Source organism: Primulina eburnea, chromosome 5 (assembly GCF_022965805.1).
Source record: "Primulina eburnea isolate SZY01 chromosome 5, ASM2296580v1, whole genome shotgun sequence".
Classification (NCBI taxonomy): Eukaryota; Viridiplantae; Streptophyta; class Magnoliopsida; order Lamiales; family Gesneriaceae; genus Primulina; species Primulina eburnea.
In genome coordinates, this window is record NC_133105.1 from 257,575 (window position 1) to 281,206 (window position 23,632).

General features: G+C 38.1%; 4 protein-coding genes, 1 long non-coding RNA gene and 1 pseudogene across 10 annotated transcripts; 5 read left to right on the forward strand and 1 right to left on the reverse strand.

Moving 5' to 3' along the window:
• The first annotated feature begins 1,213 nt into the window (after positions 1–1,213).
• LOC140831945 (acyl-lipid (9-3)-desaturase-like) lies at positions 1,214–3,082 on the forward strand. The gene has a single exon (XM_073195666.1). It carries the CDS (start codon positions 1,462–1,464, stop codon positions 2,803–2,805), a length of 1,344 nt encoding a protein of 447 aa, XP_073051767.1. The 5' UTR covers positions 1,214–1,461; the 3' UTR covers positions 2,806–3,082.
• Positions 3,083–4,688: 1,606 nt separating this feature from the next.
• On the forward strand, positions 4,689–6,408 carry LOC140831530 (uncharacterized). Of its 2 annotated transcripts, XR_012117890.1 has the most exons (4): positions 4,689–5,152; positions 5,239–5,262; positions 5,490–5,556; positions 6,149–6,408. It is a non-coding gene; the product is annotated as an uncharacterized lncRNA (long non-coding RNA). The 2 variants fall into 2 exon arrangements; XR_012117889.1 differs by having other exon boundaries at positions 5,490–6,408.
• Positions 6,409–10,626: 4,218 nt separating this feature from the next.
• LOC140831840 (uncharacterized) lies at positions 10,627–11,523 on the reverse strand. Its single transcript, XM_073195565.1, has one exon. The coding sequence runs from the start codon at positions 11,521–11,523 to the stop codon at positions 10,627–10,629; it is 897 nt and encodes a 298-aa protein (XP_073051666.1).
• LOC140831949 (uncharacterized) lies at positions 11,521–14,351 on the forward strand. Of its 4 annotated transcripts, XM_073195672.1 has the most exons (5): positions 12,473–12,584; positions 12,859–13,114; positions 13,646–13,745; positions 13,899–13,956; positions 14,247–14,351. In XM_073195672.1, coding segments are annotated over exons 1-5 (498 nt in total). In that variant the 5' UTR covers positions 12,473–12,582; the 3' UTR covers positions 14,329–14,351. The 4 variants fall into 4 exon arrangements, 3 of the variants coding, with proteins under 3 accessions (XP_073051774.1, XP_073051773.1, XP_073051772.1); XM_073195673.1 differs by having other exon boundaries at positions 11,521–12,929; XM_073195671.1 differs by lacking the exon at positions 12,473–12,584 and having other exon boundaries at positions 12,827–13,114.
• On the forward strand, positions 14,107–16,579 carry LOC140831948 (zinc transporter 4, chloroplastic-like; annotated as a pseudogene).
• Positions 16,580–17,977: 1,398 nt separating this feature from the next.
• On the forward strand, positions 17,978–23,476 carry LOC140831950 (glycine dehydrogenase (decarboxylating), mitochondrial-like). Of its 2 annotated transcripts, XM_073195675.1 has the most exons (16): positions 17,978–18,104; positions 18,192–19,519; positions 19,778–20,023; positions 20,099–20,176; positions 20,255–20,355; positions 20,427–20,622; positions 20,735–20,860; positions 20,997–21,182; positions 21,276–21,389; positions 21,544–21,696; positions 21,891–22,079; positions 22,152–22,229; positions 22,311–22,436; positions 22,523–22,621; positions 22,726–22,843; positions 23,263–23,476. In XM_073195675.1, exons 2-16 carry the CDS (start codon positions 18,284–18,286, stop codon positions 23,355–23,357), a joined length of 3,141 nt encoding a protein of 1,046 aa, XP_073051776.1. In that variant the 5' UTR covers positions 17,978–18,104; positions 18,192–18,283; the 3' UTR covers positions 23,358–23,476. The 2 variants fall into 2 exon arrangements, with proteins under 2 accessions (XP_073051776.1, XP_073051775.1); XM_073195674.1 differs by having other exon boundaries at positions 18,006–19,519.
• Positions 23,477–23,632: the final 156 nt, after the last annotated feature.

The window sequence follows — 23,632 nt, forward strand, 5'->3', positions numbered from 1 at the left end:
TTTAATAGCTACATAATGCCAAACATAGTTTTGAGTTTCGACAACGTTTTCGAGGTAGATTCGGATGATAGAACTTGATTTCTTTGTTTTTCTTTCGAAATTTCAGAGGAAATGGAAGATATATTCTGAAAAAATCATTCTTATTAACCTTAAATCGTGTGCAGCTAAGGCGGTGCACGCAGGTGCACTAGATCTGGCGCAGCCGCACGCCCGTTGCTGTCCGAAAGAAGTTTGACAAAGCTTAGCGCATAGGTGAGCGAGATCCTGTGCGGGTGTGCGCCTTATTCTGCCAGAACACTATTTTACACTTTGAATTAGCAAAAGTGATCAACATGAAAATTGTATATTTATATCTTTGCTTTCATTTGCCATTGACTTCACTCAATTTGGACATCAGACACGAAAGTTATGCCTATTCTCCCAAAATATGTCAGTGCAGAAGCTTCAATGCACACAACACACTTCAGGATGCTTTTGTCCTTATTTCCAAATGGATTTGGGAAAAACTCAAAATATAAAAGTTTTAGTGCTATGCATTAGCTTTATAATGAAATTGGTTTCATTTCATTTGAAATACTACTCAGATAATTATGTTAAAAATCATAACATGTGTCATTTTTGTATCGTGGTTCATCAAATCTTTGTTTCTTTTCTGTTTTTCGGTGTAAAAATAAACATTGAAACTCGAGCTTCAATGATTGCACGCAGCGGACTCCATTCCATGCTTGCGTTTGACGAAGGCCTTCCTAATGAAAACAAATTCCATTTTATTTGGTTATATTTCCGTTGTCTTCTTGTTTAAGATTCGTATATAGATTATTTAAGAAATTTAAATAATATATATATTTACATCTACATGTGCCAACTTTCACTACTTCCAGAATCATAGGGAGTTGAGAAGCACGCTGAGTTTGGCTAGAAAGAACTGAAGAAAGGATATACTGTTACTGTCATGCTTATATTCGTGGGAATGGGATCCAAAACACAGTTTCCCATTCTATAATAATAATAATAATAATAATATTCATAACGTCCTTTCTAATAAATATTATTTTCAGACACACAATCATTTGATTGATTTAAATTGACGACGCGTATATAAAACATTCTTATTTTAAAATATCAAGAAATAACAAACATCCCATGTGAATTTATGTGCAAAAAGAATAGAAAGGTGGCAATAATATATATAATAAATATTAAATGCCGTTTCTCTTTTATAACCAGTTCCGCAGCTCTTCCTTTTATCTCTTCATTTCACGCACACAGAAACACACTTTTTGGGATCAGATTCTCGATCTCTCCCTCACCTCACTTCGATGAGATAAAAAGGGCAACAAATCCCATCTTTTTCTCAACCAGAGAAAGGGGAGAAGGGATAAAGGAAAGGATTTTTTCCTCAGATCTTTCACTCTCTCCTCCATCTCTCTTGCTTTCACTTTCTTGCATCTTCAGTGGAAAATGGGTGTCCAGAAAAGGTACATTACATCAGATGAGCTCAAAACACACAACAAAAGAGGGGATCTTTGGATCTCCATTCAAGGGAAAGTATACGATGTTTCAGAATGGGCGAAAGATCACCCTGGCGGCGAGTTACCGCTCTTGAATCTTGCGGGCCTAGATGCAACTGATGCATTTGTTGCTTATCATCCAGGCACAGCCTGGAAGTATCTTGACAAATTCTTCAACGGGTTTTACTTGGAAGACTACTCTGTGTCCGAAGTGTCCAAGGATTACAGAAAACTAGTGTACGAGTTCTCTAAAATGGGGCTTTTCGAGAAGAAGGGCCACGGGGTTTTGATTTCAATGTGTTTTATGGCGTTGCTGTTTGCTGTGAGTGTTTGTGGAGTGATTTTCTCTGAGGGTGTGCTGTTGCATTTACTCTGTGGTGGTTTGGTGGGATTTCTTTGGATTCAGAGTGGTTGGATTGGGCATGATTCTGGTCATTATCAAGTGATGATGACTCGAAAACTCAACAGAGTTGCCCAGGTTCTGTCTGGGAATTGCCTCGCAGGAATCAGCATTGCTTGGTGGAAATGGAACCATAATGCTCACCACATCGCTTGCAACAGCCTCGATCACGATCCAGATCTTCAACACATCCCATTCTTCGCCGTGTCTTCCAGGTTATTTAACTCAATCACTTCTTGCTTTTACGAGAGAAAACTGGAATTTGACACTTTGTCAAGATTCTTGGTTAGCTATCAGCATTGGACATTTTATCCTGTGATGTGTTTTGCTAGGATTAATTTGTATGCACAATCAATCTTCTTGTTGTTATCTAAGAGAAAAGTGCCCAATAGAGGGCAGGAGCTATTAGGATTACTGGTGTTCTGGATTTGGTACCCTTTGCTTGTTTCTTGTTTGCCCAGTTGGGGTGAAAGGGTGATATTTGTCTTAGCGAGTTTCACGGTTACGTCTACTCAACATGTTCAGTTCTGTTTGAACCATTTCTCGTCTAATGTTTATCTTGGATTGCCTAATGGAAAAGATTGGTTCGAAAAGCAAACAACTGGAACTCTCAATATATCGTGCTCGTCTTGGATGGATTGGTTCCACGGTGGATTGCAATTCCAAATCGAACATCATTTGTTCCCTAGATTGCCTCGATGCCATCTCCGGAAAGTCGCGCCCTTTGTAAAGGAGCTCTGCAAGAAACATGGATTGCCTTATAACAGTGCATCGTTCTTGGAGGCGAATGCCATGACTATCCAAACACTTAGAAATGCTGCGTTGCAGGCTCGGGATTTCTCCAAACCAGTTCCAAAAAATCTAGTCTGGGAAGCTGTCAACACTCACGGTTAAATCCAGAGAATGCTGTCCACATTTATTTATGCATATCTCACAATTGGCTTGCATTGTTTCTTGAGCAATTTTTAAGCATGACAAGTGATGTTCTTTCTTGTCTCCATATTTTCTAGAATGTTGTTTGTGGAACAATGTTGAACATTTTATTCAGTACTTTGAGAGCTTCAAATGTTTGTTTCAATAAGTAGTGAATGCTGTCTGATCTTGATTGCTTGGAAGAGCGCATTTCTCAATTTATCATATGTAATATGGGTTCCTTAGTTCTTACTTTTAATGCAGTAGGCTAGAGGGTGACTATCTGGTTGAGTTCGATGCTCAAATTAAACTCTGAAGAATAGTTTGAGCAATCAAATTTAGCTACCACAGTAAGTCAGCAACAAGTAATTTAGTTGTCAGGTGTGAGATTAGTTTTTTAGTCTGGCTGCATGCATTTTTATTGGTACAATAGCAATTGACAGAGTTAACCATATGCGAAAAAACAAACCTATTCCATCCCGTACAGCCTGGAATTTGACACTTTGTCAAGATTCTTGGTTCATGTGATGTGTTTTGCCACGAGTAGATCCAAAAAATCTCAGCTCTTCCCTCTGCCATACTGTCCATACATGCTTTAATAATGGAATGGACACAGCTGTTAGTATTCCAAGAAATGCGGTCCAAATCCCAAAATAGCAAAAAACAAGCGAGTTTTTCAAAGTGTTTGGATGGTCATAGCGTGGGCATGTAACTTAAGCGATTGGACTTTGAATTGGCTGGGCCTGTGGTAGTTTTATTGTTGGCCCATTATCAAATGGTTGAACAATCACCTTTTGTTCATTTCATTTATTATTTTCTTAATAATATAATAGTAACAGTTATTTATTAGATGACCATAATTTTTATTATGCTTTATGTGGAAAATAGCTATTACCATGAAAATGGATAATAAGAAATACTAGGTAAGGATTACGGATTTAATCGTCATAAAAAACAAAAACCCAGTTATTAAATAATAATGTTCAAAATTTGTAGCATATTTTTTCCCATTATTATTATTATCACCTTTTGACAGAAAATCATCTTTGTTCAAATTGTGAGACTTAAAACGAGATCTCAAGATTGCATGTAATATAATAAAATAAAAATCATAAAAGATCTCCACTCCATAATTTCAGATCCTTTTATTAAAAAAACCAAATCATACGGGAGTTTTTGTGTTTAATCAAATCTGAATAATCGATTTTTCACTACCATTACTTATTACTTATAGTTGAAAATTTTCCCGACAACTCAAGGAAGATATTGTAATAATAATAATATTCACACTTGAAAACGTGATTCATTTACATGTGATAATAAATAATATAAAAATTATAAGATTTTATTTGCTTATTTTTCCATGAAAATATTAAATATGTCTAAAGATAAGTTTCTTGTTTATCATGCGTTAAGATTTGATTGTTACAACAACAGTACCTGTAATGACCCGATTTAATTATATGTTATTTGGCGATTATTAAGATTAATTATTTTAAATTGAGGAATTTAAAATAATTAAGCCAAATAATTAAATTGTGTGTTTATGTATATTTAAATTTTGTAGCACACAAGAGTTGAAATAAAATAGACCGGGTCAAATTTCGAGGTTCGAACTCCGAAATGATAAAAGATAAACATTGCATAATATATATATATATATATACACGAATTTGTTACCCTGCACACCAGGTGTGCAGGGTATCATGAGCACCGCCTACGTGGCGGTGCATGATTGATCAGCCTTTTTTTAAAAAAACAAAACAAAAAATTTTATGTGGTTGTGGACGTGCCACGTAGCCAGACGCTCACAGGTGTGTAGGGAAGAGGTGTGCAAGGTATCATTGCTCTATTATAATACACTCTCTCACACACACTACACCTATAAACACACACGAATTCTCATCCCATTCCCGTAACTTTCTGCCGAAACCCCTTCACCATTTCCGCTACTTTGACCGCCGATTGTAGCCGTACCGTTTGCCGAAAAATTCAAGTAAATATAAGGTTGGAAAGCTCTTGACGAGAGCTATCCATTGGTACCACTCTTGCTAGATAAAAACGCGATTCCCAGAAACCCGTCAAAAAGCGTCGCCGGTTTCGCCGTTGAAATCGACGTCTTCCGTCGCTCAAAACTAAAAATTGATTGAGGGGTTTTGTTCGTAAGCTTTCTTTTGATACCACTTTTGTAAATTTTCGAGAACGACCCATCGGCTTCGTTTTTATGTGTGATTCCGGTCATCTTCTCCGGCGAGTTGCCGCCTGTTGCCGGTGAGCTTCGGTTTAGGCTCGATTTTAGCCACTGTTATTGGAGGTACAAGTTGTATCGGTGCGAATCGTTGCCAATGTGAATTTAATTTAATTTAGACTCAAATATTGTATCATTATTGATTAATTATTGGGTTATTGTTGTAGGTTCCAGAATTGTACGAGTTGGAGGTATTATCTGATGAACCTAGAATTTATCGTAGTCGCTTAAATATTAGTTAACGCCATTTAAAGCTGAAAAGAATATTTTGCGACGATAAAATAGAAATGATTGATTTTAGGCATTTTTGGAATTTTAGAAATTTAAAATGCCTAAATTGTTGAAATTGGATTTTTAGTGAATTTAAATGGTTCTGGAATTTTTATATGATAATAAGATCATTTAAATTAATATTCAGGTGATTTGTCTGAGTTGGCAATTCCAGGACTTTCTTGAGGATTTAAGTTACTGATAAATTAGTTGAGGTACTTAGAGATCAGTTATTTTCACGATGTCTGACAGAGGTATCTGATGATCCTGTGTATGATTTATTTGCTATTTGCTGATTTATGTGATATTATATGCTGACTCGCATATTATCAGTTGGTAATTGATGTGCAAAATAAAATAAAATATTTCTTTGGTTCACACACATTTTATTTTCGTTAGACACATCAATACCACTGAACATATCATATTGAGCCTATCTGTTATTGAGATCCAGTTATATTTCGGTTGAGATCCGTTATATATATGATATGATATGGTGTTCTGGAGATGTTTGGCTACCTTGATTCGGTCCGACTTAGGTAGTTGCTGGCATCAAGTGTGAAGCCATATCCCCAGACACTGTCCGCTGAGTCGTGGACGGGTCCGCTGAGTCGTGGACCAGCTCGAGCATATATGTATGATTGTTGATATCGATCATTTGATTCCTGATATCCTGATATCTTGCACCTATTCATGCATGGCATCATTGCATTTCTATGTCATATATCGTGGTTTCTTGATGTCTCGTACTGGGGTTACTGACCCCCGAGAGGGGGCTGTCGTGTCTTTTGTGTGTGGACATGACAGGTGGTACAGGTGGTTCGACCTCAGGCGCTCGAGAGGAAGCCTCGGGAAGTACCAGAGCTCCTTGAGAGTAGGCTCAGTTGTGTTTAGGTACTGTGTGGTGTTGCTGTCTCCCAGATACTATATGTTTATATTTGGAGGATTGTATTATGGTATTATCGAGCCTTGTCGGCTCTATGATATTTTGATTTGTATATGTCATGATCGTGTCTGGCTGGCACGTGTGTATGCTGTTGTGTTTATTGAGGGCACATGTTGTTTATTTTGAGTATTTGATTTTGTGGTATGTCCTATTTACAGGAAGGTCATGCCGAAGTTTTTATAGGCCAAAACGCAAATTTTTAACTCACTTTTCCGCTGTTTACTGATTAATCAAGATTGCATGTTAATAAACCGTGATTAGGATAACGGGCCCTCACAGTACCACTTGTAAATAATATTAATATCTAGTGACTTGATATTTATATTGCACCAGGTATCTTGATATGAGATTTGTCATTTATTTTCTATTTATGAGTTAAATCAAGCTTCTCGTCAATGGTATCACAAGTTTCATCAAATAATTATCTCATTTTCTTTTGAGGTGAATGTAGTGGATGATTTTGTGTATCATAAATTCAGTGAGAGTAAGTATATCTTTCTAGTTTTATAGTGGATGGCGTTTTTCTTGCCACAAACGATAGAGGTATGTTAAACAATACCAAGAGATTTCTCTCTAGACATTTTGAAATGAAAGATCTTGGTAACGCCTCATTTGTGTTAGGAATCTAAATACACCGAGATCGTTATCGAAATATTCTTGCATTGCCACAAAAGGCTATATCGTTAAAGTGCTTAAAAGATTTGACATGTAGCTAAGTAAACCCTGCTCGCAAAATGAGAGAAATTTAGTCATAAACAATGTCCTAAAGGAAGTCTCGAGATTCAAGAAATGTCAAAGACTTCACATGCTTAGGCTGAAGGAAGTCTTATGTATGCTCAAGTTTGTATGCGTTTGGATATTGCACATATTTTTGGAATGTTGGGCAAATATTAAAGCAACCCAGGAATAGATCACTGGAAAACATCCAAAAGGGTAATGAGATACCTAAAGGGAACTAATGATTACATGTTCACATATAAGAGGTTGAATAGTCTCGAGATCATAAGATTTTCAGACTACCGCTTTAAGCCAAGATATCATGAGATCCACTTAAGGCTAAGTATTTCTTTTTCTTGGCTTAGCTATCTCTTGGAGAAGTGCCAAACAAGCACTAATACCTTCCTCCACCACGGCGGTTAAATTTATAGTGTGTTATGAGGCATCTAATCATACAATGTTGTTGAAGAATTTTGTCATTGGTCTGAATATTCTAGAACGAGTTCATAAACCATTGAAATTGTTTGGTGACAATAGATCAGTTGTATTGTATTCCAACAACAATAAGAGTTCAACAAAATCGAAGCACATCGACATCAATTTTTTTTCTTTTTTGAAAGAAAGAGTACAAAGTGGACAGATTTCGATAGAACATGTAGGCACAAACTCCATGATAATGGATTATTTTACGGAGGTTTTGACACCCAATGTTTTCCATGAGCACACTACTCATATGGTTGTAATTCAGTTTGATGAAGTCTAGATCTAGTGAGAGTTTGTACTATACATGTTATGTTTAATTATGTTGTTCAAGCTTATGTATTTGGATTTTTTTTTAATCAGAAATGAAGTTCACTATTTACTTTACGCTTTTTCTAACCGAGGTTAAAATTTTGATCTCACTTTCGTAAAGAAAGACTAATTGAAAATTGACATGAATAGATCATTTTGCATATAATTTTCATGCCACGCGTTCATCATTTATCTATGTCATTTGATCATATTGATGGCTTAGTTGTGATATGGACAACAATACTGCATTGATCTTATGTCGATATAATTAATGGACGAGATTTTTTAAGAAATCATATGATTCTGATGACAAAAATTTTGAGCCCATCAAGTTTAACACATTTATAAGATTGCATATGGCTCAGCGAGGGATTGTTGGAATTTTAGGGGTCATAACTGCAGTTATAAATGCTTAGATGTCATTATTCAAATAAGTCATAAATTGATGTGGTCTAATTTAAAATAAAAATTGACTTAAGGCTTTAATTTCATTATATTATTGTGTGGATAATGTATGATATCACAAAGATGAACATCTTGGCTCCTTGAATTCTTCATGGGGGCGAAATGAGAAAAACGCCCCAAAGAACTTCTTTTAGGGGCCCGTTCTTCTTGCCTTTTTCTCTTCTCCCAACCTCCCTCTTTCGGGTTCTGCACCTCCTCCATGTTGATATATTTATTCGTCCGGGACAAAAAATCCTCGAAATCCCGGGATAATCTCCTTATTAATGACCTGAAGAAATCACCTTCTTAAAACCCCAGTGTAAAGGCAGTAGTTTTCGTCTCGGGGGCATAGGATTGTACTTCCAGTGCCGTCTTGTTAAATTTGTGGATGTAACCCCGTAGTGACTCATCTCGCCCTTGCTTGATTTCACACAGGCTGAAAGCAGTCTTCTTGTATCTCTTATTGCTACTAAAATGATGTAAAAAGACCCTCTTGAAATCTTCAAAACTCCGTATACTCCAGGGCTTCAATATGTTGAACCATCATTGTGCAGAATCTACCAACGTGGTTAAAAAGGTCTTACACTTAATCTCATCGACATAACACTGCAACATGGCCATATTTTTGAATCGAGTCAAGTGTTCATCTGGATCAGAACTGCCATCGTACTCCCTGATGTTCGTCGACTTGAAATGGGCGGGCAAGGGCCCATTAATAATGTGGGCAGAGAAAGGGCATCCTCTCGGCTAGGCTCGGGGAACACACGAAGATCTATCTTGTCCTTCCAGCTTCTTAACTTTTTTTCTCAATTCTTCTAGCTCCTTGGCCATAGTAGGGGCCCTAGAGAATCCTGGCGAGCGAGACTTGTCTCCTGCCCCTTCTTTACGTTGTGCCCGATTGTCACCAGGGGGTAACTTTTCCATTACAGCTTTATGGACGACTGTTGCTATGATTTGAGTGAGTTTCTCTTGATTTAATGCAAAGGTCGGTTGAAGCTGACCTTCCTGAAGGACTTCCGAGTCAGAGGACTCCTTCCCGACATTATCCCGTCTCGTGAATTTTCTTGTGGAAACCATGATCAACGTCTTATATCGAGACTTCTCACAGACGGTGCCAATGATGATGACTGGGTGAATTGGGTGCGAGCTTAGTGGGCGATTACACCGTGTCGAGTTGATGAGATGAAGATGGTTGCCCGAGCACCTGGACCCGCACTCTCAAAGGAAAAAGAACGTTAATGGGCACTGGATGATTCTCCGGTATGACCACTCCAATGCTCAAGTAAGTGAAGGGCTTGACAATCTTGTAATAAATGTTATATGCAATATGTAAGTGAATGAATTTTTAAAGTTTGAGAAAACCTTATATTTATAGCAAGAAAGTCAATGATGGCCTTATTTTCAGTGTTCATTTACTAATTATGGCAAGATGATTGCTTATACCCTACTTTCTAATAACATATCTAACACGCCAAATCAACGTGATTCTGACAGTAATGATTACCAAAGTTAGATATCGAATATTTGCGCACTCGAGTGCGTTGCTACTATCAAGGTAACCCGGGTAGAAAACCACTATCCGAGAACTTGTTTGGAAGCACGGGCTTCTGGTAGCTCGAGGTATATGCTTGGCTGCTAATAGTCCGTGGAGATGATGTCTCAGGCATAGATTTGCCCGACTATTTTTCGGATTGACCCGAAAATTCTCATAACTGGTCTATGGCCCGGGATCATCTGATACCCATGACCCGAGCCTCCTCGGGATATCACCATAGCCCATTAAATCTTGTCGTTTACTCTTAATCCAAGGTTTATTACATTAAAAACTATTCTGAATAAAAGAAAAAAAGGTCCAAAATGTATACATCTGGTCGAGACCACGACTTTCAAATTTCAATAATACTATCGATGTACAATAAAAACTATTGAGTAGGTTTATTGTAATACCATCTCACGGGTCTATATCCATAAAACACGTCGACCTGAACAATATTTGTCCTGAAAAATAGTATCTTACATAAAAAAAACATTAATTTTTCATAATTTTGGTCAAGTTAAAAACTCGTCTCACACGTTTTTTTTTTATAAATATCATTGTAATCCACAAATTAGTAAGTAAATAAGATTATCGAGTGAAAATGTATTGCCACTTAAGAATAAAAACCAACCCAAAAAAAGGCACCCAACCACATGGGGTTAGTGCGTCGGATTCCACAGTTCCCCCAAATATAACTTTCATCATTCAAATCAAACCCACAACTTTCATTTAATCCCAAAACAACCCCTAATCGACCGGTGACAGAGTGTTTCACATGAGTAGTAGTAACCTAGTGCCAGTATTTATCCAAAATTACAAAACAACCCCAAACATATCGAGATACACTTTTTACCTCCCTCCTGCGGCTCTCCCTACCATGTCCTTGTACCTGATAATAGAGTCCAGCCTCTGAAGCTTCAACTGCTGCTTAAATTTGTTGATAAAATCATCAGCTTTTGCATCCACTTCTTCATCACCGTCTGACACTTTAGCGTTCCCATTCTCCTTCACAGTCGCCGGCCTCCGCCCCTCGACAATGTCCTCTTCTTCAAGATGACGAAAAGGGGATTTCAAACTGGCCGATTTCTTCATTCTTGCAGGGAGTTTGGCCGGGATCTTGGCGGAAGCAGGTTCCGTGTCTGATTTAGTCCTGCTAAACTGACCGCCTTGTAGGTGACTGAAAATTTCATCCATGGTTTGCCACTCAGTTTGTTCACCTTTCTCTTCATGGGCAGGTTTAAAACCTTCCAAGCTCGAATCTTTCGGTTCAAAAATGAATTGGGTTTGCGTTTCTAGGGGATTCTGTACATGGGCTTGTTCGAAAATGAATCCACCTTGTGACTGGGAGGTTGTTTCGAGATTTTCTAGGGGATTTTCTTGGAAAAAATAGTGGGACTGTGTTTCAAAAACTTGAGCTTGAAACTGGTTGGTGGAATCTGTGCTAGATTTTTGATTAATAGACAAATTTTGAGTATCATGAGATGTGAAGTGCGGGTGAAAATTGATAGATTTCAAACGCTGGAGAAAAGAGGTTGACTTGGAGATTTTGGGCTGATTGTTTTCATTTTGAGATGAACTTTCTTGCAAGTTTTGAGGTTGTTCTTGAGTGGTAAAAGTAGAGGTAAGAGTTATAGTACCTATCATGAGATTTAGGAGTACAAAAAGAACAGTGGGGGTGAACCAGCTGTTCATGAATGCCCATATTGAAGAAGGTATTGCAGATGCAGAGTCAGATTCTTCGAGCATTGTCTCTGTTGAAAAAGTTTGGTTCTTGAGAAAGATAAAGATGTTATATGAGAGAAGAATTTGGATGTGGTAAAAGAAAATGGGAGTGGTGGGTGGAGTTGGTATCTCCCAAAAATAAAGTGTAAGAAGCTATGGTTGCCTAAAACTTATTACCTGGATTTTTTAAGCTAGCATTAATGAAACGTAAATTGATATTTGAACCCAGAGACCTTTTTTATTATGAAATATTGATGTTGGTGGATATTCATACCGAATTCTTTTTTTAGGAAATACAGACTCCATTTTTTAATTTTACTAGAATCAATCAAATTCAGATTTCTTTCCCCGCACTTCGGCCGTTTTCTATTTGTCTGATTTGAGAACTGTACGATATTATGTTCGGTTATGAGTTCCGAACTTGTTGCCCATGCAATTTAACCAATTGAATTTTTTAAAAAAACATATTGGCTTGTAGTGGATTTTGAAATTTTTTTATGGGAAAATCCCGAGTGGGATGGAAGGTTTCAGTTGCAGTTCATCTTCTTAAGCATTCTTAATCATGGTGTTTTTTTAGTTATAATTGAAATCGAAAGAACAATGAGATTATAAAATTTTCAAAAACATAAGAAAGTTGGAATAATTTCTCATAATAAATTACAACATTTTTTGTTAAGAGATTTGTTTTTATTTTGATGGAGCCGTTTAATAAAAATTGGGTAGATTTTTGTAGACAAATGGACAAAATAGAAAATGATGGGTGTTGGATTTTAATTAAAAGTAGTGATGATAGGGACAGGACAGCAAAACATCGAAGTGGGAGTTCCCATTCCCATACGAGTACCTTTATTCAGGGCTGTTTTTTTGTGATGAGTTTGATTCATTTGCTATGTTTGTTTGGACAACCTGAAAAGAGATTTGTCGTTGGAAACTTGATTCGTCCAAACCTCGGCAACCGATTAAAATTGATTGGGTTGTTCCTTATTTTGAAGAAATCTAGAAAGCTAGATTAGCCAGCTTATTCATGAGAATAAATAGTCCAAGATCCTCATGCCATCTATTATGACCTTCTTTTGACGATTCATGTACGTTTTGATAAAGTATTGGTTTTCTCGAATTTCACTTTTGTCTTCCAAGCGGTGACTTCATCCACAGATAATCGTGGGGATGATGATATCATTATCAAGGAGATTTATTATCTCTTTTATTCAGTTAATTTTCATTCGTGAACACATGTTAGCCGTGTTGCAAATATGGTGGTCCATTGTATTGCTCATCATGCACTTTCTCATCCTTGGTAATTTTTTTGGATCGAAGGTGTCTTTCTATGATCAGCTTAAGTGAGTTTGCATTTTCTAGGCATGGTAGGGGGAATTTTTTGCAGGATGCATCAAGAAAGAAGGCAAGGAAGCATGTGGCTAAATCCAATGGTGTGGCATCTTCCTTTCACTTTACACATAACATAGCTGCTAGATCTTTTGTCCATGGTGGGTCGATCGAAACAACCCTATATTTTCTGTTAAAGTTCAAGAAATTTACGGGGTGGCTGACTCATCAATTTGTATTTGTTAGGGCTCAGCTTAATCGATCAATAAGATGCCACTCTATCAACAACGTGAGATATCCTCCAAAGAGCATAAATTTTGAGTTTGTTCAGGGTACTCCCGCGTCCCACCCACCCTAAAGCTATTTTGAAGTCTAATTGTTACCAATGTCTCTTCCAGATAAAAAAAATAATAACTAATTTAGTACAAGAGTGTTTATGGTTTATGTTACTAGTGTATAACTTGCATGTTATTTCGTTGATCCGAGATTTATATATCCGGTGCATATCGACATCCATTACTATTTGTTTTTAAATTGACTTTCTCATTTATAAATTAATTATATTTTATCGAGTTGACTTGATGATATTTATATTAAAAAAATAATAATTTTTTGTATGCACTAGTTTGTGAAACGGACTTTCGAGTTTGTGTGATAATTTGATGAATGAAGTAGTTTTAATGGTATTTAGTTGAATTGAATCAAATGAGAAGCTAAAAGAATGAACGAATAATCACAAAAATCCTTTGGTTCCAAAAGTGTCGACCTCTTTTTCTGATCTGGATTACCCATTTTGTTCCTTCCCACGATTTCATTTCAGGCATATCGATTCTATTTACTCACCCAGTGTTTCGGGCTTTGTGTCGGTAGTCTTCTGAATTTAACACGAAACTCCAATAACGGTGGAACTAAATCGAGAGGTTCGTTTGATTGACGCCATGTCATTTCTCGAGGTTCTCTCTTTCGTTGCGATTAAGAGTGGTTTCATTTCACTGTTTCTTGGGTTATTTTGAGATGAAAAAATAAGATCTTTCTGCCATTATTAGTTGGGAATTTTCGTGATTGTTCTGTAGGATTTGTCGTCGGTGCTCTGGAGTGGGAATATCAGAGGGAACATACGGTTTTACTCGGGTAAATCATTCCTGAAAGTTTCTGGATACGTGAAAAAGATTGATCTTTGTATTCTCGGTTTTGCATTTTATCATGAGGTCAAGAAATGGGGATTATTTAAGAGAATTTTTTGTCGTGTGAATAGCTCCATTTTGACTGTTTTATAATGCCATTTAAGTTCCATTCTTCATCTTTCATGGTGAAAAGTTTTGATTTTGGTTGAATTTTCATATCCGTTGAAGTTAATTAGCTTAGTCGTTTGCGTTTGAAGTATTTTTGGACTGAATTTAATTAATTTTATTCCAATGAAGGTTTATTGTGCTATTATCCCGTTCCTTATCAGCATTATGTGTTAAGCTCAGAGCTGGGACGATCAGCATTCAAAATACATGAATTCATGGTTTCTCGTTGACATTATTATTCAGCATAAATACAGTTTCTTTGCTCGTGAATGCTATTATGTTACCGGATGTATGTTGTTTGTGGACACTCTTTTGTGTTTGTGGCAAGTATAGGATTCATTCCATAGCTTTGATTTTGTTGCTGATTCGTTAATGTTGCTGAAAATCTGTCTCTTAATTTACATCTTTTGTTTCTCTTTGGGAATTCTCAGTTTAGCTAAATATGTGCTCTCTTTCCCGTTTTTTATTTATGAGCAACACACAAATTGTCCGGATTTTCAATTTCATCTCAGGGATTCTGTTTATTGATTTTGATCTACCCAAGTTCCAAAATTTATATGCTTTTTTTCATAGAACTAATTCCAATAATTATAGTGTTCTGAACGCACAGGGGTTAATGCAATGGCCCTCTCTAAGACGAAAACGTTTGAAATTTTATGTGCTATTATTATAAAGTCGCAAGTGGGCCGGCCCCTCCGAATTTCTGGGTCCGCCCCTCGATAATTAAAATTTCCATGCTTAGCTATCTAAATTGTTTGCCTCTCACACAAGTTTAATTCTCCTTATTTCTTTTCTTCGGGGGTTTGAATATACTTATTTCAACAAAAGCTTTCTCAATCCATGTCCAACACCGTATGTGGCCCTCAAGACGAGGAATCGGAAGGATGTCGGGACGCAGACTATGCTCTCATCCTTAAAATGGTGGCGATTGCAGCCATTCTTACTGCGGGAGTCTGTGGTGTGGCCATTCCTCTACTCGGCAAGAAACGCCGGTTCCTCAGAACTGATTCAAACCTCTTTGTAACTGCCAAAGCATTCGCCGCCGGTGTAATCCTCACCACAGGATTTGTCCACATGTTACCCGATGCCATTTCATCGTTGACAAGCCCTTGTCTTCCGGAAATACCATGGTCCAAGTTTCCATTCTCTGGTTTTATTGCAATGATGGCTGCATTGGCCACATTATTAGCTGATTTTATCGGTACTCAGTTCTATGCGAGGAAACAGGAAAGGCAAAGCCCCATTGTTACTCGGTCCGATTTGTTAGACACGGTATCTGAATCAGGGATCATTCAAGTGGAGCCAAGGGGGTGGAACAGTAAAGTGTTCGGAGAAGAAGAAGGCGGTGCGATGCACATCGTTGGAATGCATGCACATGCGGCACATCACGGACACAGCCAGTCACAAAGAAGAGGGAGCCTGTGAAGGGCGTATTCCAGAGCATTCACACGGTCATTCCCCCTCACATGGGATTGGACACGGAAACGATGACAGGGGAAGTAGACACGTTGTTTCACAGGTATGGAATTAGCCCCTACCAAACCAAATGGAAATACTTATGATCTTTTTTTTATAAAACAAATTTCACCCATAGGATTGTTCTCACCAGCAGTTGTTTTGGTTTATGAAATGACCGCTTTCCGGCACCTTCTAATTTTTTCCCCCAGAAATTTTGGTTCATAAATTTCCTAATTCACAATTTTCTGTAGGGGTGTCAGCGGACTTGGGAATATGCATGAATCTATCCACCGTCATCCGTATGACTAGGAGGCTTTTAAGATCTATGACAAGAAAAATAGTTGTCATTTCATGAGTCGATACAAACTTCCTCGCATCTGAGAGAGATTATTTTTTGCAGGTTTTAGAACTTGGGATTGTGTCACGTTCTGTGATAATCGGTCTATCCCTTGGAGTTTCACACAGCCCGTGTACAGTTAAACCGTTGATTGGAGCACTTTCATTATATCAGTTCTTCGAGGGCTTTGCTCTAGGAGGCTGCATTTCACAGGCTCATTTTAGGACCCTTCACTCGACATTAATGGCATGCTTTTTTGCCTTGACAAACCCCCATAGGGATTGCTGTGGGGATCGGGATTTCCTCGATTTATAATTCTAACAGCCTACGAGCTGTTGTTATCGAAGGAGTGGTGGACTCAGTATCTGCATGGCTTTGGTGGATTTGATTGCTACTGATTTCTTGATCAAGAGAATGAGCTGCAAATTAAGGCTTCAAGTGTTGTCATATTTTGCTTTGTTCATAGGTGCCGCAATGATGTCTTTGCTTGCGTTATGGGCCTAACTTGTTCTGTCTTCCATTTTTTGATTTGGACGATATCAGATTTTGCGATGACAATAACTAATACCCCCCTTCAATTCCATGATGTGAGTTAGATTGATTGGGTTGGGTAATCATGTAGGATTTCACTGCTAGTTTTTAGGTTTCAATTGCATTCCTAAATATATCGCATATATTCTTCTATTCGATCTTTATAAATAATTAAGAGGTATGATACTTATAGATTTTTGTTTTATAAATTTACGTTTGCGAATGCTATCTGTATAAGTGTTGAGATTTAAAAAAAAAAAAAAAAAAACTCAAACGAAATTGCAATGAAAAATAATAGAGCACATTATACGGATTTACATAGTTCGGATTGAGATCAATCATACATCCAAGGATCTGGAAACACTCAATTGAATCTTCTAAACAAATGAATTATACAAGATTACAATTCTCACAAAAACCACACCACCGAGCTCTCAATACAAATCTATATACTTATACCAAGTTTGTATATATAGAGTGCTTTGTCTCCTTGCTTCCCAGTTCCAGACTCAAGAACCTCGAAGAGAAGAAAGAAAAATGGACGAAGACTTCTTGCTCTGTTTCAAGAGAATATCCACAAAGAAGAAGAAGAAAATTTTCTTTGTCAACCGACTTTAACTAACTCATCCTCAAATTTAATCTGTTGGCTTCCAAGATTATGTGTCACAACCGTTGGATGATCAACTTACAGACATAAACAATCTAAGCCCTCCGATTGACTTAATGAGTCAAAATAAGTCTTGACAATAACTATTACCCATCTAGAGAATATACATTTGGCTTAAAGGCGAGATCACAAATCACAATGTATTTAGTCCAAGTTTTCAATTTTTTTTTTTTTTTTTAAAGAAATTAATCCAAAGGCTGCCGACGGAACCTGGCCTAGATTTCAGAGTATCACAAGGCAAGGCCCCACACTAAGACATGATTCACCAACTCCCCTCATTGATTCTCAAGCAACCAACCAACTTGGGAACAGTTACTGTCATTCAATCTTTCAATATAAAAAAAAATGTAGTTACTTATTTGGCATTAAAAAAATCAGAAACTATAGAATATCCAAATAAAATATTTGGCGGTTCTTGGTTCTTTAAAAGTTCTTGGGAAAAAACACAACCTAGCACATAATTTATTTAGAAAAAAAAAATTAATTTTGCGGTAAAAGCTTTTGTATCCAATCGCAATATCCACCCTTTTATGAAAAAATCTTTCGAATTTCATTTATGTATTACTAAATATGGTTATTATTCTTTATTGGTACAGTAGTAACTTTTTGTCTAACTATGTAAATAATTTTGTTTTCGAACGCAATTACACACATAATTTCCGGAGTCAATTCAAGTTGTAATATTTTATTTGTTGAGTCTTATAATTTTACAACAAATAGTGAGCACCTTTAAAAGAAAGATTTTAAAAAATCACATGATGAATATCTTAACTTTTTTATTTTATTGCCACTCAAAATAAGATAAGCCAAGAGTGAAAGAGAATCATTTTGATCCATTGAATCTCAATCTCTTTGCCCTTCCGATTGGGCATATACTAATAGAGGTGGATTCACAAAAGGCTGGATTTTTACCAAAAACCATTGGCTGCAGCAATTTATACCATCAACCACCGAATCTTGAATTTCTCCGGTTCTGCTAGGCCTTCATGTGCTGGTGAGTACCTCACCTCAGCCACCCCATCCATTATCACTATCAGATCACTATTATATAATTCTTTTTTAAACTCTCTTCACATCATAGAGAGTTCCAAAGGCAAAGCTAGGCTTTGGTGATCACCCTCCATCCCTTGTTGGGGTGTTTTTCCATCTTAAGATAAACAATCTGCATAAAAAATGGAGCGCGCTCGCAAACTGGTGAACCGGGCCATTCTCAAACGCTTGGTTTCAGAATCCAAGCAGCAACGCGGCGGCGGATCAACCAGCCCAGTATCAATGTACAAATCCTCCAGGTACGTCTCCTCGTTATCTCCGAATGGTGTACCCGGTGGCAGCAATGTTTTTAAAGTTTCCGCTTCGAATCCGAGGAGTTTGCTGCATTACACGAGCACCCGATCCATTTCTATGGAGGTCCTGAAACCGAGCGACACCTTTCCCCGCCGCCATAACTCGGCAACGCTGGAGGAGCAATCCATGATGGCTGAATCTGTGGGGTTCAATAGTCTTGATTCACTCATCAATGCAACCGTGCCTAAATCTATTCGTATTGATAAGATGACGTTGCCTATTTTTGACAAGGGCTTGACAGAGGCACAGATGCTTGAACATATGAAAGATTTGGCATCCAAAAACAAGATTTTTAAGTCATATATTGGAATGGGATACTATAATACTTATGTTCCCCCCGTAATATTGAGGAATATAATGGAGAATCCAGGGTGGTATACTCAGTATACGCCTTATCAGGCTGAGATTGCACAAGGGAGGCTCGAATCCTTATTAAATTTTCAGACGATGGTGACAGATCTCACTGCTCTGCCCATGTCGAATGCTTCCTTGCTCGATGAGGGGACTGCGGCTGCTGAGGCTATGGCTATGTGTAACAATATTCAGAAGGGGAAGAAGAAAACTTTTATTATTGCTAATAATTGTCACCCGCAGACCATCGATGTGTGCAAGACTAGAGCTGATGGATTTGATCTTAAGGTGGTTGTGTCAGATGTTAACAAGATTGACTATAAGTCGGGGGATGTCTGCGGGGTGCTGGTTCAGTATCCGGGGACTGAGGGTGAGATTTTGGACTATGGGGAGTTCATTAAGAATGCTCATGCCAATGGGGTTAAGGTTGTCATGGCCTCTGATTTGCTGGCTTTGACACTGTTGAAGCCACCAGGCGAGTTGGGTGCAGATATTGCGGTTGGCTCGGCTCAAAGGTTTGGTGTACCGATGGGTTATGGAGGCCCACACGCCGCTTTTTTGGCTACTTCCCAAGAGTATAAGAGAATGATGCCCGGAAGAATTATCGGTGTTAGTGTTGATTCTTCAGGAAAGCCTGCTCTTCGTATGGCAATGCAGACGAGGGAACAGCATATTCGGCGTGACAAGGCTACAAGCAACATCTGCACTGCTCAGGTGTGTGATCTTCGTCTGCCTTGTCTTTGCTTTTTCAAGATTTCTCTGTGTATAATCTTTTTCATATCCTGTTCGTCTTTTTGAACATTGCCAGCGTTTCAACTTCACTGAAGTTGCTTCTAAATGCCAAACTGAGAGATAATAGGAGCATACAACACTACTTCAGCTCATAGATGGAATGAATTTTCTATATTTAATTCCTACTGAAAGTATAGCAGCAAATATTTACGCTGAATATATCCTTTTCCGTTCATGTAGGCGTTACTTGCAAACATGGCTGCTATGTATGCTGTTTACCATGGACCAGAAGGCCTTAAAACTATATCCCAAAGGGTCCATGGACTGGCTGCAACCTTTGCTGCTGGATTGAAAAAGCTTGGGACTGTAGTAGTCCAGAGCCTTCCCTTCTTCGACACTGTGAAGGTCAAATCTGCAGACTCAAAGGCCATTGCCACTGCCGCTTGCAAGAGTGAAATAAACTTACGTATTGTCGACAAGAATACTGTAAGCACGCAATTAATCTTTGTGTCTCTTGATATATAGGTATAGTTCCAAATGGTCTTCCCCTTTATGACTCAGATCACCGTTTCATTTGACGAAACAACTACCTTAGAAGATGTGGACAAGCTGTTTGAAGCATTTGCCTGTGGGAAGCCTGTAAGTCTGATGCTTGTTTCTTTCTAGGAGGGTTAAAGCTTTAGTTTAGGACGTGAGGTTGATAATCATGATTAACAGGTGACGTTTACTGCTGAGTCTCTCGCACAGGAGATTCAAAATCTGATTCCTTCAGGGCTAGCCAGGGGGAGTCCATACCTGACTCACTCTATATTCAACTCGTAAGGCCAAAAGGTTGATCATGGGGATCATTGTTTGAAGGGATAATCTAACGTCTACATTGCATTTGTAGGTACCACACAGAGCATGAGCTTCTAAGGTACCTTCATAGGCTTCAATCAAAGGATCTATCGTTGTGCCACAGCATGATTCCATTGGGATCCTGTACGATGAAGCTGAATGCAACGACAGAGATGATGCCAGTCACCTGGCCTGCATTTGCAGACCTTCATCCTTTTGCCCCAATCGAGCAGTCCAAGGGCTACCAAGTTAGTATAAACTATTTAAATTATGACATCCCTCTATCTTTGTCTTTGCAAGTGGAATTTCATACGCGCCAATTTTTATGTTATATCAATTCATATTATATTCTTCTTTCAGGAAATGTTCAAAAATTTAGGTGAAATGCTGTGCACAATTACTGGGTTTGATTCCTTCTCTCTACAACCCAACGCCGGTGCTGCTGGAGAGTATGCTGGACTTATGGTCATCCGGGCATATCACATGGTATTTTTGGCTACCTCCATGAGATATTAGAAATGTTACGACAGTTTACAATGTCAATCTTGAAATTTCATATGCGCTCGACCTTACTTTTGATATCAGTGACATTCTTTAACACGCCGGATAAATTTTTATATAGTCGAGAGGAGACCACCACCGAAATGTATGTATCATCCCAGTGTCGGCACATGGAACAAACCCTGCAAGTGCTGCCATGTGTGGTATGAAAATCGTTGCAGTTGGAACTGATGCAAAGGGAAATATTAACATTGAAGAGCTACAGAAAGCAGCAGAAGCAAATAAAGAGAACTTGGCTGCTCTTATGGTGTGGATAAACCATCATTCTCACAGTTCTCTCAATGTGCTTCTTTGTAATTTTCGTATGGCTAGTGTTGATACATTTTCTGCCTGAATTCAGGTTACCTATCCTTCAACCCATGGAGTTTACGAGGAAGGCATCGATGAAATATGCAAAATAATTCACGACAATGGTGGACAGGTTTACATGGATGGAGCTAACATGAACGCTCAGGTACTGTAAGCCTAACATTCTTCTGCGCACATACGCAATGCTTAAGTTGTTAGCTAAGACTACTATTCAGTTTATTATTAAACTTTTCCCATGTTTGCCAAAAAAGATGGTGTGTTTTTTAAGACTTGCTCAATCCTTTTTTGTGCTTAAATAGGTTGGTTTGACAAGCCCCGGATTTATCGGTGCCGATGTTTGCCATCTCAATCTTCATAAAACATTCTGTATTCCCCATGGTGGAGGTGGACCTGGTATGGGGCCAATTGGGGTGAAGCAGCACCTAGCACCATTTCTACCTTCACATCCTGTGGTAAGCAAAAATTCATTATGTATCAGTATATGTCATTGTGACGCAATTTTTTTCTAAATTTTAAGTGTGATTTTTTTCTTGAAAATACATGTTTTCGCATCCAAAACCTGACCCACTCATTGGTCCCACCTCAGCCCCTGTCTTGGTTCTCCTCTCACTCATCGTTGACACATGCTTTTAAATGATAAATGCAGATACCCACAGGAGGTATACCAGCACCGCCTCAACCTCAGCCCCTTGGTGCTATTTCTGCCGCACCTTGGGGCTCTGCTCTCATTTTACCCATATCATACACTTATATTTCCATGATGGGATCAAAGGGGTTAACCGATGCATCTAAGATAGCTATCTTGAATGCAAACTACATGGCAAAACGGTTGGAGGTCTCTGGTTCTTGAACCCATTCTTGCATCTAATATATCTCAACTAACATTAAACTCCTTTTTGGCTAACAGGATCATTACCCCATTCTTTTCCGGGGCGTCAATGGGACAGTTGCCCATGAGTTCATTGTAGATTTGAGAGGATTTAAGGTGATAGTATTTGTACATCATCTTCATCCATTTAAAGCTTCCCTTTAATTTCTTATTTAAAGTGGCAATCTTTTGCCATAGAACACTGCCGGAATTGAGCCTGAAGACGTTGCAAAACGTCTAATTGACTATGGATTTCATGGACCGACAATGTCATGGCCCGTTCCTGGTACACTCATGATTGAACCTACAGAAAGTGAAAGCAAGGTGAAGCAAAAGTTTTTAAGCATCATTGTCGCCAAACAAACATCTTTCACATTTGGGATTCTTAATTTGCTTCATTCTATTTACAGGCAGAGCTTGACAGGTTCTGTGATGCTCTTATCTCCATCAGAGAAGAAATTTCACTAATTGAGAAAGGAAAAGCTGACATCCACGACAATGTTCTCAAGGTATTGTTGAAACTTAGGATTTTATGACAAAGGGATCCAGTTTTATATATCAGCTTCTTGATTTGTTTGTTGGTACTGGTTTTCAATGGTATACGTTGTTCCAGGGGGCTCCTCATCCACCATCATTGCTCATGGCCGATACCTGGACTAAACCATATTCACGTGAATACGCTGCTTACCCTGCTGCATGGCTCAAAACCGCAAAGTTTTGGCCAACTACAGGTGTGTCCAGAAGCTATTGGTCTTTTCTGATTCCAGTTTTGTGGTTTTATTTTCTTTCTTTTTTAACATCTGAACAATAATCAGAGAGCAAAGAGAGATAATGCAATATGAAACAAATATGATGTTCGGGGGCCTAAGGACTACATCCATGGTCAAATGCCTGATGCATAGAAGTTTTTTAATTCTGGCTTAAATTTCAAATGCATTCAATACGCATTATATAGTATGAGGACACCGTGAACATGATAGTATAAATATGATTTAAAATTTGTAAAACAATATATTGATATCCCATCCCACATATCCGATCATCGGTAATGAACTTGTGGGTCCTGGGGCGTGGCAGTTGTTTCTCAGATAATTGAGTTCTACAACTAAATTGTGTAATCTCTTTATGACAATTTTGTTTTGCATCACAGGACGTGTGGACAATGTATACGGTGATCGCAACCTTATCTGCACTCTCCTTCCGGTATCACAGATGGCTGAAGAAGCGGCTGCAGCCACTGCATGAGAGTTTTGAAGAATTCTTGGGTTCAGTTCTGTCTTCTTCTCGTACATAACAGGTGTAAAATACTCACTGTTACACTCAATATCAGTAATACAATTGTTGCTGATAGCAACTTTATTTTATCATAATCAATCACTGCTTATTTCTTATTCCCCCACTCTCGTCAGTCTTTTACATAACAGGGGGTTAGTTTTTTACATTTTGAGCCTACTTCTGGTAATTTCATCCCAGCTGATAAAAATTATGTTTATTTGATCATTTGTTTCTTGACTGATACA

Bases quoted from the DNA above. Each gene is read 5' to 3' on its own strand.
- LOC140831945 (XM_073195666.1), top strand. From the start codon at position 1,462: ATGGGTGTCCAGAAAAGGTACATTACATCAGATGAGCTCAAAACACAC.
- LOC140831840 (XM_073195565.1), bottom strand. From the start codon at position 11,523: ATGCTCGAAGAATCTGACTCTGCATCTGCAATACCTTCTTCAATATGG.
- LOC140831949 (XM_073195671.1), top strand. From the start codon at position 12,827: ATGATCAGCTTAAGTGAGTTTGCATTTTCTAGGCATGGTAGGGGGAAT. The intron at 13,115-13,645 runs GTGAGATATCCT...ATTTCATTTCAG, and splicing joins GATGCCACTCTATCAACAAC to GCATATCGATTCTATTTACT. The intron at 13,957-14,246 runs GTAAATCATTCC...ATTCCAATGAAG, and splicing joins GAACATACGGTTTTACTCGG to GTTTATTGTGCTATTATCCC.
- LOC140831950 (XM_073195675.1), top strand. From the start codon at position 18,284: ATGGAGCGCGCTCGCAAACTGGTGAACCGGGCCATTCTCAAACGCTTG. The intron at 21,697-21,890 runs GTAAGCAAAAAT...TGATAAATGCAG, and splicing joins TTCTACCTTCACATCCTGTG to ATACCCACAGGAGGTATACC. The intron at 22,230-22,310 runs GTGATAGTATTT...CTTTTGCCATAG, and splicing joins TAGATTTGAGAGGATTTAAG to AACACTGCCGGAATTGAGCC.